At 52.8% G+C, this 18,905-nt stretch overlaps 1 protein-coding gene across 1 annotated transcript in view; it reads right to left on the bottom strand.

Moving 5' to 3' along the window:
• Positions 1-18,905, bottom strand: part of SLIT3 (slit guidance ligand 3) — a 533,716-nt gene that overhangs the window by 107,121 nt on the left and 407,690 nt on the right. The window contains exon 6 of the mRNA XM_036313891.1: positions 18,672-18,743. Within this exon, the coding sequence (XP_036169784.1) occupies positions 18,672-18,743 (72 nt within the window). The remainder of the gene's footprint in view (positions 1-18,671; positions 18,744-18,905) is intronic.

Genomic DNA, 18,905 nt, shown 5'->3' with positions numbered 1-18,905 from the left:
CCTTAAATGGCACCTTCGTTTCCCCTTCTATCCATCCCAGAGTTCCAGCGCCACCACCAGCTACAGTCTGAGCATCCTCCATACTCTCAGAGGCAAAAGCAAGACGCCTTGGCAGAGAAGTGGCTTCCTTCCGGCCCGGCCCAGCCACTCAGCGCCGCTGAGTTCACAGCCAGCCCTAATTTAGCTGAACAGACGTGCAGTTATACACAGGGCTTCGACTAACTGCGTCGGCAGTGGTGACTTATTAATGTATTACTACACTGATATTTAAATGCGAGCCGTAATGAGGGCTATAAAACATTTACGATGATAGCAATTATTCCAGGACCAAGATGACTAAACACAGTGTTCAGACTTCCATGATTTGCTGCAGGGGGCTGGCCAGCCCCGGGTGGCGGAGGGTCGGTCACCTCTTAGATGCGGATCTCCAGGGCAGCTGGAGTTTCTGCTTCCCTAATAAACACAGATTTATTTGATTTCCAGCCTTGGCGGCCGTGGCCTGTGCAGAGAGCTCTGTGCTCCGTTTGGCTTGGGTGCCCCTGCCTAAGCAGCTGGCATCTGAAGGAGGCGTCGTGGTCCAGCACAGTGGAGCGGCGCGGTGAGCATGGCCTCGAACGCCCAGGCCTGGGTTAGGCTCTGGCTCTGCCACCTGTAGCCTGTGCAGTCCCGTTCCCTTAACCCGATTAGGTCTCCTCCTTCATGATGTGGAGATAATCACAACACACTGGCTGCATATAGCCTTAGTGGTGATTAAAGGATATGATACTAATAACTGTCCGTATGGGCTGAGGGCTTATTGAATGCCAGGCTGGCGCTGGGCTATGGGCTCTAGCTGCGCCATCTCACTTAACCTCTCCCCCACCCGATGAGGCAGGCACTCTGTCATCATCTCCGTTTCCTGGATGAAGCAAGCAGTGGTACCAGGACATGAGTCCAGATAAGCCTGACGCCTCTATGTGTTGTCTACTGCTGCTGGAACAGGTTACCAATAATTTAGTGGCTTAAAACAACACAGATTTAGTCCTTATAGTCTGGAGGTCAGACGTCTCAAATGCGTCCAAGGGACTGTGTTTTTTTTCCAGGAGCATCAGGAAGAGAAAATTTTGCAGTCTGTACAGGCCACCCACATTCCCCGGTGCGGGGTCCCTTCCCCGAGCCATTCAGCCTCTGACTTGTGTCGCCACATCTACTGTTCACTGTGACCTCCTGCTTCTCTCTAAGTAAGACCCTTGTGATGCAGGGAAGTTGGAGCCTAACCGGGTAATCCAGGCCCACCTCCCCCTCAGGAGGCTCCATCCCATCTGCCAAGTCCCTTGCATCACAAGTCCCTGGGATCAGACAGGGACATCTCTGGGGGAGCATTATCGGCCGACCCCTATGCCCTTAAGATGGGCACGGAAAGCATGCTGGGTAGCACACTGCCGGGCACAGAGGTAATGTTATAACAGTAGCGTGTTTAGTCCTTTACAGTTTACAACGCACTTTCACTTTCATCGCGTTTGACGCCAGCAGCACTTTGGTCACAACTATGGCTCCCACTTTACAGATGAGCAGATTGAGGCCACGAGGCAAGGGACTGACACAGGGCAGCATGTGAGCTGCCGCAGGATTCAGCCCTGCTGCTCTCTCTTTACACCCCAGTTCCTCCCCACCTGCCCACGCCTCCTGCTTCCAGGGCGGGCTTATTTCTCCAGCAGGGCTGCTCTCTGTCTTTCCACCAGGGACCCAAAGCTGGAGAGAACTGCACAAGCCTCGCACCGCCTCTCCTTCCATCAACTGCCTTAACGATTAACCGGCAGAAAGAGAAAGGGGTCTGACAGCGATCCGCCCCCACTGGATGGCTGGTTCGGGCTGAGCCGTCCTGGCCTCATCGGCGTCACCCTATTTACCTCCACGTCCTGGACGAGTTTTGCCAGTTCCAGCGTCTGGTTTCACCCTCCCTGCTCTGCTCCCGGGGAGCTACTCTGACAAGATATGCTGTAACCCAAGTCATAGGCTTTCCCCCAAGTAAATGCTTTCGATTCAGCATTTTTCAAGTTCAGAGTCAAATTAATTGTATGAAACTTCAGGACTGTACTGGTCTCCCTTTTTGCACCATCACAAGCTACTGAATGGGCAGTTCAGTATGAACCAGAGATACGGTGTTTCCCCCAACAGGATTTCAAAGACAGGCCACCTACCGCCCACTGTCTCCCGTAGAGCCTTTCCCCACGACAAACCCTCTTTACACTGAGAATGAGGTGGACCCGAGACTGTCCTGTTTCTCTCCTGTCTGGTCAGGCGTGGAGCATACAAGCGTCATGGAGAGGGATCGTTTTCCTTAATAGAGTGACCCTTCTGGACAATGCTACTGCTACCAAGGCTCCCGCTCTTGGCTCTGAGCGCTAGAAAGAGGGTGTTCCACCTTCTTTCCAGGGCCCGAGGGGATGAGCGAACTTACTATTGCTTCTCCGGTGCACACATTAAACCTTAACGCCTGAAGAAGTGTGTGCCTCCCTGTGCCCCTCAGTGAAAGGCTGGGGTCCTGTGGCAGACAAGGCCCCCAGGAGGGGTGGATGGTGAGGGAGTGGCACACATCCTGGCCTGTCCAGGGCTTGGCCAGCTCCAGCCCCCGGGCCAAATCTCATCGTCCACGGCCTGTTTTTGTAAATAAAGTTTCACCCTCTTGCTTACGTACCATCTGAGGCTGCTTTTGTGTCACATGGCTGAGTGGTTGCTACAGAGACCGTATGGCCTCGAAGCCTAAACGAGTTGCTAAGTGGTTCTATGCGGACAGTGTTCCTTGACCTCTGGCCGCTCGCTCTGGGCAGAGCTCCTCCCACCCCTGCCAGCGACGCACTGCAATGGGCCGGGCCAGTCACCTGGAAGAAGGTCTCCCTGCGCCCAGACCTGCGAGGCTGATGGAATCAGGGTGTGGCAGGCCCTGCTCAGGGACAGGCTGGGGCACCCACCTTGGGCTGGTGCAGAATGAACGTGGGCCGTGGGTACCAAAGTGTGGTGCCGGGCCCCCCAGACCCACCGGATCAGAAGCTTGGGGGTGTGGGGGGTGGGCGCCTTCTGTGTTTTAAGGGACTCTGCAGAGGAGTCCCAGGCAAGCTCGAGTTGGAAACCACCGAAGAAGGGAAGAGCGAAGAACAGCCTTGAGCTGAGTGTGGAGGCAGCGTACAGGCGGCCCCCTGGCTGCCTCTGGGACCGAGGCCTCTGTGGGGAGGACGGTGTTTTCTGCTTAGAAAGAGGCCCGAGCTCTGACACAGTGCTCAGCCCTCCATGCAGGTGTCTGTCGCCCTTGGAGAGCTCAACGTGGCGTCTGCCCCAGCTCCCCTCTGCTCTCCACTGAGGGGTGAGGTGTGGCCCTCCCTTGGCCCCTCCAGAGACCTACTTCGGATCTGGAGGCCCTGTGTCCAGCTGCAGCCACGCCACCCTGGCAACCTTAATAGGCTGACATTTCCCTCTGTCTCCTCCCATTAGGCCTTCGCTTGATCACTGTGCCTCCCTGGCTCCAGGCGTAATCTGCGTGTCGTGTGTCCATAACACTATGTAATTGCTCTAACGCAGCGGCATTATCTGTGAGCATGCATCGCCTAATTGCAAAGCCAGGCATCCACAGTGAGTGCCTCGGCCATCTCCCTGGCTGCCAACCTCCCTGGGGGCGCTCTGGGAACCCCTCTTCTTGCCTCTGCTTGGGTGAGGATCCAGACGCCCTGGCCCACCATCCCTACATCAAGGCTGGTTACTCCTTAAGTCTAGACAAATACGGTGGTTCCCTCCTTAACGCTGCCCAGGAAGGAGACTCCCGGCGAGTCATCGGCAGCTATGGCAACAGGATGTCCTGGTTTGTCCTCACACCTGTGGGCGCCCAGTGGCCAGTCCTCTAAGCCCAGACCTAAGTGCTTCTGAGAGTGCTGGTGCTGAAGGCACGGGGCCGAGCACTTTCCCACGTTGTCTCATCTAATTCTCTAACCGTCCCGAGACACCACTGCCATTTCATTTTGGACCCTAGAGAGACCAGCGCACTCTACCCGATCACACAGCTAGGGAGAGCGGAGCCAATATTCAAAGCGGGACACGAATGACCATTACACAAACCGCCTCTTACAGGACTGTCGTCGGACAGACGTCGCTGTCCGATTCCCACGTCTCCCACGGAGGAGACGAGTCACACAGGTGAGCGGTGGACTCGGCCTTCATTGACTTCGAGGTGGCAGGGACCAGGGACCCTGGTGCTCACCTCTCTGCCGAGGCTGCTCAGAGCAGCAGCAATGCTGACCCTCCTCTCGTCGGGGAACAGAGCGCGCTCAGCACAGAGAGTGAGGGCCAAGTGGAGGTGGCACGGGGAGAGAGGGCGATTGGGTCTGGAAGCCTTCTATGGTCAAGGCTTGGCTACCAAGTCCAGTGTTGCCCAAAGCTGCCCTTGCTGTTGGCGCGGCTGACAGAATTGTCAGGAATACCAAGAAGCCCCGAGAGTCCAGATCCTTAAGCAAAGCTCATCTCCTGTCTGCCTGGAGCAGGCAAGGAGTCCCTGGGCTGATGGGGAGGAGGGATGAGAGACGGAGGGAGGGAGGAGAAGAGGGGCGGAGGCCACCTGCCCTGCATCACCTGCTCTCCTGGCCCATCCTGGGTGCTGCCTGTTCCTCACTGCCGTCATCTCCCCGCGGACCGTTTAAATTAAAGCTCATAACCATTGTGTGGGCATATAATGAAAGCAACTGATGCTGCACTGATTAGCCCATTACTCTCCACTGTTAGAAAACAGTGATCTCACAAGGGGCCTCACTCACTGACGTATAGCAGTCGGCCTCCCATTTGACACCTCAAATTAGCAGCCAAAGCAATAACAGCTGGGGTTTTTGTCTCAATATTTGTACCCGACTCCAAAGCGATTTGGCACCGGGGTGAGCGTTATTTTTAAACACAGTGCTCTCACCGCCAAGTAACATTTTAAATGGTCTCCAGGTGTCATGTAAAACCTACAGAAAGGAATAAAAACAGTCCACTGCCAATCTGGGCCCTTGATGCCATGGATGCTTAGCAGAAGCGCCTGTCTTTGGTTCTCCCTTCACTGTATACTCACATTGTGACAGACAGAAACTCCGCCCAGCAGAGCCTCGCTGTGAGAGAACAACCGGGAAAAGATGCCTCCAAACTAACTGTAAACCACGTGAGTTTAAAAAGGGAGAGACGCCTTTTCAGATCCCGCCGTTGCTCAGAGAGATGCTGGTCGTGTAAGTCTACACGATGCTCCGTGCTTGTGGCCCCTGGATGCTGAGGAGCTCTTACTCATGTGTTGAGAACATCACAGGTGACCAGCGTAACTGCAAAGTGTACCTTACACAACAATACCAATGAGATGGCCTACTCTCCTAATTCTATTTCATCTTCTATAAACTGAGGGCCTGGACAGGCAGTCTCATCTGCTACCATTATTTAGAAACCAGGCAGCTACCGGGGTGCCTGGAAACAGACAATTTCTACTTCCGCTGCACTGGGTGACTAGCCCCGTGAGAGGAAGAAGGGGAAAGTGTTTACTCAGCGGCGTGCACACTAAGAGGGATGGAGCGCACGCCTGTTCTGCCCCTGGGCTGGCACATAGGACGACTCCATGAATATACACTCAGTGGATGAGTGAGTTTCAAAACGTGAAGGGTCCTGCTTTTGGCATCTTTTGATAAAACACATTTCCACTCTGAACAGCCTCCTGGGCTGACCCGGGAGTCACGAACTCAGGTGCCTACGGGAGCGAGGTGTGACAGTTACAAACTCAATTGCCTACGGGAGCCAGGCTTGACCTCTGAGTCTGTAAGTGGGCTGCGTGGGGCTGCAGCCACCACCACTCCACGACACGACTGTCACTTCTCGTGTCCAAGGGTCGCTGCTACGCTGGGACGTGGGTGCGAGGCTGCCAGCTGTTCCCTGTTGTTTAAAGAGAGAGCCAGGCATCTAGAGGCTTTATGGGAAGTCTCCTGCTTTTTTTGTACTGGTGAACCGTAAGGAACTGAAGTCCACACGGAACATACCTGGGGCTGGATCTGGCTTGCAGATGCCCGTTTTTGGTCTCTAAACCAGACAGATTAATTTAATAATTTGAGTCAGATATATACATTTGACACACACATATATATCGCATGATATATATGTATCAAATATGAGTTTAGCGTATATGTATATAATAGAAGAACATTAATGGCATTACGGTGACGTGGTTAAAGCCTCTGTCCCACATGCATCTCCTGACGGGCAGTCTCTAGCTGAGAGACCTTCTATTCCAATGAACTCCCTTTACCTGGTTGAAACTTATTCAATGCTTTCTTCCCCCACACATCATTGAGGACAAGTTCCTGAAGAAGTTTCTGTTTATAGGGCAAAACTATGTTCCTCCGGGCAGGTGTAACCCTGCCTGTTTTCTGCCCGCTACCCATCGGTTCCGTGGCTAAACATACCCGTCCGTTCTCGTGTAGAGTTCGGAACTGAGCCACTTCAGACCTGTTAGCAGGAACACTGCACAAGATGCATGAGGCTCAGTCCCTGGGCTGGATGCCGGGTGGTCCTGCTTTTATCCTCTGATAGTTGTAAGGGGGCGGGGGCTCTCTCAGGGAGCTGGCTGCAACTTACACCTGGGCCAGTGGGGCTCAAAGACGGGCAGGGGTACCCAGTGTTTCCTCGCTGGGCTCTGGTCACCACCAGGTGCCAGGACCAGTGACGGGGAAACCCACCTCTTTCCAGATTGCTCTCCACCAGACAGAAATCTATTGGGGTCCTGGGGCAATTAGCCCCTAATCAGTGGCCGCCTGATGGGAAGGCCCTCATGCTGAATGTAAATGTTCCTTCTGGCAAAATGCTGGAGGCGGAGGGATGGTGGGAAGGCAGGACATACAGGCCAGCTTCATTCACTTTTGTTTCCTTTCTGCTAAGACAGGAGGGAGGGAGGTGGCCATCTAGAGCACTGGATAAAGAGTCCGCAGACCCGTCTCCTGGCCTAATTCTTCTGTGAAACTTCCCTGTGGTTGTGGGCAAGTCACTTAACCTTTCTGAGTGACTTTCTTTCACTTAAAATGAGGCGGTGGGGCCGGCTGACCCCTGGGTCTTTCCAGCCTACAGTTCCCCTCTCCCGTTCCAACTGGGCTGGCGCTGGCTCTGAGATGCCACATCTGGAGCAGGACCAGCTTTCCTGACAGCAGTGGAAGGGACGTGGACACCCAGGTCTGTATAAAAACGGCACATCTGGCCAAACTCAAAGCCGCCCGCACCGCCCCCTCCCCCGCCCCCCGCCCCGGTTGAACAAAGTTACAGGGTCGGCTCTTTTTCTTCCTTTGTGCAGACACCTGGCTGCGCTGCTGTGGGGTTAACGGCCTGCTCCCCTAACCGGCTGCCTCATCTCCAGCTCACGTACGGAGAAGCGACAGGTCCAGACATGGGGGCGACTCTCCTACCTGCTGCCTTTGTGGAGCCATTTCCTGGGCCAAGAGAAGTGAGTAACGGGGACCAGGAAACATTCACGCCAAGAGGGTTTACTCTGGTGGAGACGGCTTTATAATCATACTCCTGGCTTTCCATGAAAGTGCGTCTTTTGGGGGAATAAGATCCAGATGTTTAAATTAAGATAAAGGGCAGAGCGTAGTGTGTGTGTGTGTGGGGGAGTGGCAGATATTCCCAAGTATTTAGTTTCAGAAAATACACTGTTTAAACATGGTGCTTCTTAAGGAATGGGACGTGACCGCGGAGGGTGGGAGCAGGGCCGGCGAAAGCGGGCCTGGTGGGAGCCGTGGCGATCCGAGGGGCATGCCCTGCCCAGATGGGGTGCCCGCCACACAGCTGTAAACCCTGCTGGGCAACAAGTGGCCATGAGCCAAAGGTGGCGATTTAAAATTAAAACAATTAAAATGCAGTAAGATGAAAACTTCCGTCTCTCATTTGCTCTAGCCACATTCCAGGTGCTCGAGAGGCCGTGGGCCTCGCTGCACCGTGGATGCGCAGGTGCCAGCCGCCGTCGCCTGCAGCGGCCCACGACAGAGCGCTGCTCTGGACCATCCTGGCCACCTGCCGGCCCAACCACTTCCGGAACTCACGCAGAGTGGAATGCAGAGACTTTCACATATAATCACCCGAGTTTTAAACATTGGCAACTAATTACTATTATTTTTTAAAAAACACTGGAAAGACCAAAACAAAACAAAACAAAAAATCAAATCCCACATCTGCAGGGTTCATTCAACCTAAGGGTGGATAGTTGGGGTCCTCTCATTAGTTATCTGTGGAAGGAGAACGGGGTGTCTAGAGTGTCTGCAACGATCCCAGATATAACCCGGGAGAAGCGGAATCCTACTCCCTCCATCCCTCCTCCTCACCACCCCTGCTCCTGAGTGTCCTTGCAGATGGGACACGGCAGCTCGGGGAAGAGTCAGAACGGTGCTTGGATTCTCCCAGCTCTGCCTCTTCAGGGCCTCCCCGGGCAGGAGGCCATCCGGCAGGAGGAGGGCCATTTCCTGCTCGAGTTCCTAGGATCTTGGCTTTCCAGACCCAGTTCTGCAGAGTCAGGGACTCCTGGCCACAGGAAGCCGAGCCATCCAGGAGGTCACGGTTTGATTCCCGACGGACGTGGCGGCAGCAACAACAGGCAGGCTTGGCCCTTCACAGGGCTCATGGCCCCGGTCTGGAGACCCACGAGAGCCAGGAGATGAGGGCGGATCAAGGAGCCAGGCACTCCCTGAACCTGCTCGCATACTGGCACCAGAGCTGGCAGCAGAGGACGGAGAAAGGGCACAGGCTGACCGTCGGCCGGGAGCACGTTTCCCGCCGGGTGCAGCAGCTCCGTTTGGGGGTGAACTGATCCCCATATGCATTCGGCAGCTCTGCGGCATTTCCCCACTGGCCTCCTTGCCTCTCGCTGAGAGAAACCCCCCTGGAATCTTTTTACAAAGATGCAGAGCTTTCCCCCCATTTCGTTTGAGGCAGGACACAGCAAACCACAAGGCTGCTCCCCAACCTAGTTTGCCAAGCTGGGATGTCAGCCCAGAAACCTGGAGGCTGGAGTCCGTGGCCCCTGGGCCGTCCGCTGCCCAATTCCACCTAAATGCCATTCATGGCAAGTTGGTAACGGGAGTCCTACCGATTCAAGAGCCTCTGTTGGTGAAGAACAGTCCAGTGACCTTCGCCACAGCCTCTGAACCCACGAATTCACAGGACACATCCATTTTGAGACTAAACTAGCCTTCAGTTACCAGGAAAAGGAAATCAAACGGAAACCACTAGGTGCTCCCATATCCTAGTTACCTGAACTGTTCAAGTGCTACTTATTTAAATGGGAAAAATTATCTTACATTTTTCTTAAGCCGATGTTCTCAAAACCAAGCTAGTCATTTTAAGAACATGACTATGATCGCCCAGTGGCTCAGTGGTTGAGCGTCAACCTGTGAACCAGGAGGTCACGGTTTGATTCCCGGTTGGGGCACATGCCTGGGTTGTGGGCTCAGTCACCACTAGGGGGCATGCAGGAGGCAGCTGATAGATGATTTTCCCTTTCCCTTCCTCTCTGAAATCAATACTATCTATCTCTATCTATCTATCTATCTATCTATCTATCTAAAACATGTGACTATGATCGAACTTCGAGCCTGGGTGACTGAAGGAGGGGTGTGGTGTAGCACAAGCGAACCTTCATAGGACACCCAGTTCCTTTCCTAGTATTCTGGGGGCCCAATGGAAGTGATCAGTGCTTTCCACAATGTTCCATTTTAATCCTCATTACCTGAACAAATCACAATTTGCAGCATAGCACCAAAAAAAAATAAAAAAAAAAAATCATGTTCTGGAGATATTTTAAGACTTTCATTAAGCCACGACAGTTTTATATTCAAAGCTATGTCATGACTAAACACTCTGATTCCAGAGTCTGTTAAAAAAAATAAAATAGTTGCATCTCCCAGAGAAACCGAGGTGAAACATTCTGTAAATAAATGAAAACGAGTCTTGTCTGTTCGAAAACATCAATTTTCACCAAGGCTGTAATTTGCTCATTGTTAATAAGAAAAAAAAAATCACCATTTAACTGGAAGAATAAAAAACCAGAGGTAACATGAGAAATCTTCTGTTCCAGTAAAATACTACATTGTCCAATATTTGAGATAATTCTGGGGCAACTTTAACTTAGCTCTGTTCAGGGCCAACATGTAGCAGAAAATCTAGAGACGGGGCAAAGTGGGCATGCATTTGGTTAATTAATTCCTACTCAATGTGGTCCCGTGTCCTTTGACTTCCTGCTCTGTGCCAGGCTTGTGCCAGGTACGGAGATAAGGTGGCAGAACAGGGCAGGGCTGCTTTTCAACTGCGCTTGTTATGAGAGGCCTGATTGGGCGTCTCTGACTTGCCAGACACACACCTGTGGTGTCTCCTTTAACCGGAATCGCAAGCCTGGTACCCAGCTTCTGTATTACAATACGGAAATGAACCCCCTGCACCACCCAGCCTGGTGAAGCTGGAGAGTGGCCCATCCGAGGGGAGGACTCTGACGCCCCCAAGCTCCGCTGTGGCCTCGCACCTCCATGTGTGGGCGGTTCTGTGGACTTGGATGTGATGCCGATTAAGTGGAGGTCACAGGATTAGTTCTGAGTGCCCTGTGGGTCAGGATCATTTTTCAAAAAGAAAAACGATTGGTCCTGAATTATTCTGAGCATTTACTACACTTGTTTCTCTGGGATGCATTTTGGAATACACTTTTCAATTTTCACTTTTTCATAGCAGAGCGGTTAGGAGCCGGGGCTCAAGGACCGGGCAGAAGGGGACTGGATGGAAAAGCAGCCCCTGTGCAGCCAGGGTTGCTCCGGGCAAGTCCTCCAGCTTCCCCAGCCTCAGCTTCCACCTGGGGAAAGTGAGGTGAACAAGAGCCATGCTGTGAGGTTGTGGCGAGGATGTACGTAAAACGCTCCATTCTAATACCATAGTGCCTAGGAGACAGCACATGCAAAATACGCAGGTGAGAGCCGTAGCTGTGATACTTATAATGACGACACTAATAATTATCTAGTATCGCTGTACTGCAGCAGTCCCCTCTTAGCCACAGTTTTGCTTTCTGTGGTTTGTTACCTGTGGTCAACCATGGTCCAAAAATGTTAAACGGAAAATCCATAAACAAACAATACAATAAACAATTCATAAGTTTTAAACTGCATGCCGCTGTGAGTAGCGTGATGAAATCTCGCGCCCTCCCGCTCCGTCCCACCCAGGATGGAATGCCCTGTGTCCTGCGTACCTATGTCGCACACCCTACCTGACATCAGTCACTTAGCAGCCGTCTCGGTTATCAGACCGACTGTCCTGGGATCGCGTGCTTGTGTTCAAGTCACCCTTATTTTACTTAGTAATGGCCTCAAAGCGCAAGAGTAGGGATGCTGGCAATTCAGAAATGCAGGAGAGAAGCCGTAAAGTGCTCCCTGTAACTGGAAAGGTGAAAGTTCTTGACATAATGAGAGAATTTAAAAAAAACGTGTCCTAAGATTGCTAAAACCTACGGTAAGAACCTCTATCTGTGAAACTGAAGAAGGAAAATGAAATTCGAGCTAGTTCTGTTGTCACATCTCAAACTGCCAATGTTACAGCCACAGTGAGTGGTAAGTGCTTAGTTAAGGTGGAGAAGGCATTAAGCCCTCGGGTGGAAGACGAGCAGAAACCGTGTTCTGATCGATGGCGACGTGGTGCCCCAAAAGCACTGAGCCTACAGGAGGACGTCAGCATGGGGTCCCCTGACATGAGTGCCCACATCCACATAACGGCTATTACTGCTCAGTTATAATTGTTCTGTTTCGTGATTAGTTAGTTAATCTCTAACTGTGCCTCATTCATAACTTACACTGGGAACAGGTGCCCCGTGGGTGGGGGGACTACTGCATGGGATATGCTATCGTACTACTGTTCATCCAGCATCTAGTTCCACATCCACAGGAAGCTCAGCCAAAGCACAGAACAGCCGGCCACCTGCCTCAAGCTCCGGGCTTTCTGAACTGGACTGACAATGTCTATGTGTGTCCCTACGGCCAGTGCCCAGCACCCCTGATCCAGGACAGCACCCCACACTAGGAGAGTGAGCACACCCCGACCTGGGCATCAGGACTGTTGCCAATTTCTTCCCACTGATTCCTTCTTATACCAGCAAAGAATGCTCTTCTCCATTCTTCTGTGTTTACCAGTGGGGCCCAGGGCCGGGCCATGTTGTGCCCGCCCGAATGTGGATGAATTAGAACTACCCTAAAAGTCTGATTGATTCCACCACTGCCTTAACTCTTGAATCTCTGAATGTGGGCTGAGAGGGGGCTCAGTACACAGGCTGACACAGGAGTCTGGGGAGCAAGAAACTGGGTGGTGGGTGTTCATCTACTTCTCAGTATTTGCACAACCCTAATCAGAACTGATTTACAATCAAAGGGTCTAGGAGGCTAGTTCAACTCTCGAGAACTTCCTGGAAGATGGGGCATGAAGACCTTGCTTGCTTCTGTGGGGTCCTTGCTCAGTCTGGGAGTCCTGGACTCCATGCCCTTTAGCTGCATGTCCTTGCACACTTGGCAGTTCTGGTGACCTCTGGCCCAGGGAGTCTGACCCGCCGGAGCGCCTGCCCACCCTCTGAGAGCTTTCCTGTCCTGGTGCCTGACGCTAGACTAGCTTGTGGGGTGTCTGCACTTCCATGGATTACAGCAGGGTCTGTCTGAGCTGGCAGCAACCCAAAGGAGTGGAGGCCAGTGGGAAAGGGGCAGCCACATCCCATGGGAGGAGGGCTTGTGCACCCAGCCACACCGACCATCGTGATGCAGGAATGAGCTCAGGGCTACCAATGCTTCTGGTTGCTAAAAGCCCAAGCTGGAATTTTATGAAAAATACAATATGTTTTAAGTATGAAATGCTCTCTTCCATTGTTAAAGAACATGTTACGAGATAAAGTAAAACTCATCCATAGATGCAATATGGTCTGCTGTCTAGTTCCAGAGAGGGAGTTGAAAGCAGGACCTGGGATCAAAGTCTGCCCTCCCTCAACCTCCAAAATAGGAGAGGGCACTGAAGGACGGGCTAGAAAGACAACTGCACTCAGGGTCCCCGTGTCACCAGGGGTTTCTCCCAAAGGGCCCAACTGCAGGAGGTGCCTATGTGGGCAAAGAACATGGGGCCCGGGGCCTGGAGACCCAGGTGCCAGCCTCTTTGCTACCACCAACTCGTCCTTGGCATCCCCTGGCCAGAGCCGGGACTCGGGTGAGGGAAGTGGGGCAGCCGAGGTGCGAACTGCTAGGAGGCCTTGGCTCACTGTCGCCCGGCCTTGCTCTTGGCCTCTCTGTCCCTTTTCTCTACAGACACCAGGGCCAGCCTAGAGTAATGTCACCGAATTTCCATGGATTACAGCAGGGCTGCCTGAGCTGGCAGTAACCCAAAGGAGTGGAGGCCTTGGTAATGACATAAATGTGAGCAAGGCCTTCCAAACGGCACTCCTGGTTATCTGCAGACCCGAGGATCCGCACGCAGTTTGCTGGGCCTGGGATCTCTCCGGGCAGACCCCTCACCAGGAGGTGACAGCCTTTCAGGACGTGTCTACTGATCTTCAGATTTGCTACATGTAGTCAGGAGACAATATCTGAAAATCTTTTCTCTCCTCCCGTAATACTATTGAAAAAATTAATTAACTATCTTATTCATTAGGTCTTCTCATTTTTGTGTCATTTGTCCATACTCTTAATTTTTTCTTTTTCATTAAATGTTTTTCTAACCTGGGCAGGGAAGAGCCTGGTATAATTGGTTAGTTGCCCGCCCATTCTCAATCTCGCTAGCAGGGACCAGAAACCCATGGTTCAGAGCACGACCAGCAGGGATTCCTGCCCGAAGGGGCTGGAGATGCAGTCTTGGTGTACTCAACGGCCGCATACACATGCCTTAGAGGAGCGGTTCTCAACCTGTGGGTCGCCAACCTGTGGTCGACCCTTTCACAGGGTCGCCTAAGACCATCGGAAAACACATATAATTACATATTGTTTTTGTGATTAATCACTATGCTTTAATTATGTTCAATTTGTAACAATGAAAATACATTCTGCATATCAGATATTTACATTACGATTCATAACAGTAGCAGAATTACAGTTATGAAGTAGCCACGAAAATAATTTTATGGTTGGGGGTCACCACAACATGAGGAACTGTACTAAAGGGTCGCAGCATTAGGAAGGTTGAGCACCACTGCCTTAGAGAAAGCGGAGATGTGAGTCGCCAAATGGATAGAACAGGTGGAAATGAAAGGGCGGTGATGTGGGTAATAGAAAGTCATTGGACCCACGGGAAACAGGCTTCTCCATGAAGAACCTTAAGTGCCATACAGGAAGTTGGAGCTGTGTTTTGGGGCAGTTTGGAGAATGGGGCCCCCAAACGGTTGGGCGCCAAAGTCAATTGGCGGCATCCAGAAGTGAGACTACATCATCCCTGGGACTAGAATGTAAGTCAGTGAAAAGTGGGATTATTTTCCTTCCCTGGTGAGTTTGATTCATCTTCAACTTTGCGGGGACCCCTAAACTGGGGGAAGGAGATGACAATTCTGCAGGCTTGTGGGAAGCGCCTGCATTCTCCTCACCAGGATTTTGAGTCCTGGGTCGCCTGCCTGGCCTGGCTCTCGGGGCCAGCTCACACCACCCATGGCGCATGGCGGCCACACTTCAGGGGAGCCAACCCTAGGAGAGCCCTGGCGACACAGCTCAGAGGGGCAGCTGGTAGGATGCTGGTCACTCGGGCTCTGCTGCTGCTGGGCGGGCAGGTCCCTGGCTTCCCTGACATGGGCTATTCCTCTGTACAAGGCGGACGGCGATAACGGCAGTTTCCCAGCAGGTTTGTGAGGACGCAGAGAGGTCACGGGTTAAAGCACTGGTTGTGTTATGTGTTGGGGACGGGGCACTGCCCGAAAGTCAGCTACGATCAGTCGCATTGGGATTCCTCCCCTGTGGGGGCTCGGGCCTTGAGAATTTTTGCCTACACCAGTGGTCGGCGAACTGTGGCTCGCGAGCCACATGCAGTTCTTTGGCCCCTTGAGTGTGGCCACGAAGTTTCAATCGCACTGTATGCGCACCCGTATGTGGTATTTTGTGGAAGAGCCACACTCAAGGGCCGCAGTTTGCCGACCATTGGCCTACACTATGCTTTTCCTTTTAGCCCCCTTCCTGGCTACCTGACTCTTTCCCTTTGTCCTCCATGCCCGATGCTGGGCATCCCCCACTGGGCATGCACCATAAATGCGGACAAGGTGGGCAGAGTTGAGTCTTTTCCAACCTGTACCCCTGCCGCTCCCCTCACTGCAGAGAGTGGTTCCTGTCGACTCGCCTCCCAAGTTCTCATTCTCTCAAACAGGGGAAACCCGCCTCGGTCTAGATGGAAAGAAGTCCTACAGCACTTCCCTCACAGGGAGGACGAGTCACGGGGCGATCCCACGTGAATATTTCCACTAGTGCAGCTGACCCTTGAACGACACGGGTTTGAACTGGGCAGGTCCACTGACCCAGGGATTCTCTTCACTAAATACCTGTACTGTTTCCCATCTGGGGTTGGGAGTCTGTGGACGTGGAGGGCCAACTGTATGCATTGCTCTACACCAGGGGTGGGCAAACTTTTTGACTCGAGGGCCACAATGGGTTCTTAAACTGGACCGGAGGGCCGGAACAAAAGCATGGATGGAGTGTTTGTGTGAACTAATATAAATTCAAAGTAAACATCATTACATAAAAGGGTACAGTCTTTTTTTTTAATTTAGTTTTATTCATTTCAAACGGGCCGGATCCGGCCCGCGGGCCATAGTTTGCCCACCACTGCTCTACACCATTTATACAGGGGACTTGAGCATCCATGGATTTGGGTATCTGTGGGGGGCCCTGGGACCAATCCCCTGAGATACTGAGAGACAATTTAGGTTTTGGGGGGAGTCCAACGTTATATGCAGATTTTTGACTGTGGGCAGGGGGAGGGGGAGTCAGCACCCCTAACACCCATGTTGTTCAAGGTCAACTGTAAGTGAGGTCCACAGACTTCCCTTGAGTTAATTTTGAGAGCTTTCCACGAGGTCACCCCGAGTCTCTCCTTGTTTTGTATTTCACGCTGCACAACATCAGAGAGAAGACACACCTGAAAGACTGCATCTTGTCTCTTAATGTGCAGATGTTACAGCTGCAGGTGCTGAAAGATGACCTGCCCAGGGACAGCGGGCTTCGAACTCCATCCCCTCTCTCTGCATCTCTGAAGAATTTACTAAGTTAACGCACGATGCCCTCCCTTAGTTCCTATTTATGTCATTGTCAAGATTCTTTATGGTGCCAAGTTGTGATTACAGGGAAGTATTATAAAATGTCGATGCCTAGCTGAGATTTGGGAGGTCTGGGGGTGGGGAGGGGAGGTCCTTTAGATGGAGATGTCAGCTCCAGCCAGTTTCAGAATAGCTCCCCACTAAGATGGATGGTTCCAGAGCTGAGTGCCTCTGCTGGAGATTAGAAACCCGTGGACTCACTGATGATGATTAATTTTAAGTACTTAGCCACGTGAAGCCAAATGAGCATGTCTTTAAAACAAAGCTATTGATCTGGCTTTGTTTGGAATCGCAAAGATAAACTAATCAGATCCTGCAGGCTCTGCAATGACGGGGAAAGAGAACTTTTCATCACAGGCTTGTAAGCTTCCAGTGTGAGAGACCCGGTGTGCCTGGATACTAGCGTTTCCGAGTCCAACTGCCCCCTGGATGGGGATGGGGCATGGTCGGGAGAAAGTGAGGGGCCTGGAAGAAACACTATTTGGGGAGCCCTTCCTATAAAATAGATCAGGCGCCTCTTCTTAATGAGAAGAAAACAGGCTCAGAGAGGCTCAGTAATCTGGCCAAAGTCCCACTGAGTCCCGGCTTCCACACCCAGGTGTGTCTGATTGTCAGACACCGCCCCCCCCCCCCCCCCCGCCCCCGCCTTCCTAGTGAGGAGACCCCACCATGTCTTGTAGAGGTCTCCCAGCTGCTCTGTGGCAGCTGGTGACTTCCATTTCCTGATCTCTTCCCAAGGAATTTCCTCATCCGTCCCAAGAACAGGGTGCTATGCTCCTAGCGGCCCTTTGTACAGAGGCTTTCTTTCAGGCAGAGAGAATCGTGCCTACCCTTCTCAGCTCCGGCCTCTTGATAAGAGAAGCCCTGGGTGACTACATTTGGGCACATGCGTTGGTTGCGGGTTCCGGGGTCAGAGTGTGGTGAGGAGGGACCACCCCTGTCAGGAGTGAGTGGCTCTGCCCTGGCTGAGGGCCTGCCCCTTCGGTGCTGGGATGCTTGGCTTTCATCAGTCCCAGCGCTGGCAGCAGCAGCTCCCCTCTATTTCCCCCCGTGATTCCTCTTGGAATCACCTTCCTCGCATGCAACATGGAGAGGCTCTCTCCAGCCCGTTGCTGTCTGCGGGGCCAGGTGCCAGGGGAAGGGACAGGGAACCCTTCACTCCTCCTTTTATGTGCAAAGGGACATTTAAAAATATTCACTCGTGTATTTGTCTGACATTTATTCATTCTCCTGGAAGTCAGAGCTATGCGACCTGGTGACTAAGTAACTTCGTATTTTCAGGGATGCTCAACAGACCCCACACTTTGCATTCTCTGGGTGGGACTGTACCATCAGAACTATGTTTAGAACCAAGCAATTATAGAACTTGGAAAGGAGAAGTTACCCCCAAGATAGAGCAACCAACCCCTTCATTTCCCAAATGAGAAAATTTAGGCTCTGAGCGCGGAAGGGACTTGCCCAAGGTCACGCAGCTAATTAGGAGCTGAGTGGGGACCGGACCCCGCATCTCCTGACATGAGTTCTGCTGGGCTTTCCTGCCTTCCTCTCCAGCTTCCCCCAAACCAGGGACGGCTGGAAGTGTAGCTGGGGTGAGAGCGATCAGAATGCTTTCTCACACAATTCAACTTTAGTGTGAATGACCCGAGATGACTCCTGGCTGACTCCCTCCCCCTCATTGCCCTCCCCTCCCATAAGTCAGGTTTCCTTACAGACCCATTTGAAAATCTGGAACCCAGAAAGGCAGCTTCATGCTTCCAGATAAAGTATACAGAGTGGGGTTCTGGGAGGTGTCCACTTCCTCTCATCCTCCCCTCCCCCCACACTTAAGGTTGCTGCTTAAAGTTTGGATTTGCACCTGAGGCGAGAGCCCAGGAGGAAAGGCAATGGCTTGACTTGACCTGCTGTCTGGCCTCCCCCAGTCCTGCACCCAGATCCCTTTCGGATTTTGGGTGATTGCCCTGACCCCTGGTGCTACCCTCTCTGGTCTCCCAGACCTGTAACCTGTCTCCTGCATGCCTACACTCAAGACAGGCTCCCCCCCGGCCGCGCTGGCAGGGGCTGGGGGCTACTCCAGCCCATCTGTTTTGCCCAGCAACAAACACCGTGGGAACAGTGGGGAGAAAGGGCTCCGCTGAGACATCATTCGCAGGAGCCCCAGTTTGCGGGAGGTGGGAAATCACACTTTGCTGCCTGCGAACACTTTGGCCAAGGTGAGCCGGAGGGATCTCCCGGTGCCCAGTGTTAATAGCACTGCAGCAGCAGCCCCAGAAACGCACCCGCACGGAACCCCCTGCACACGCACTCCCCCGTCTCCTCCTCACCCGGACACGCACACGCACACCAGGCAGCGGCCGCACAATCAACTCACAGGATCTCCAAATCGCGCAGCGCTCGGAAGGCTCCATCTTCAATGCAGCTGATGTGGTTGTTGTCCAGTTGCCTGTGGAAAAGCAAGGGAGAGCGTGAAGGCTGAGTGCGGGCAGCGCTGAGGAGCAGCCGGCCGGCCGGCGTCCCCGGTCGCCGAGCGCCGGTCCCTCCACCCTCGCAGGCTCTGCTCGTCCCCGCCAGGAGCTCCCGCAGAGCCAGCCCGTCTGCCAGGCTG

This window comes from Myotis myotis, unplaced genomic scaffold (genome assembly GCF_014108235.1).
Source record: "Myotis myotis isolate mMyoMyo1 unplaced genomic scaffold, mMyoMyo1.p scaffold_m19_p_6, whole genome shotgun sequence".
Lineage (NCBI taxonomy): Eukaryota > Metazoa > Chordata > Mammalia > Chiroptera > Vespertilionidae > Myotis > Myotis myotis.
The sequence above is the reverse complement of the archived record's forward strand: the minus strand, read 5'-3'. Positions and strand labels throughout refer to the sequence as shown.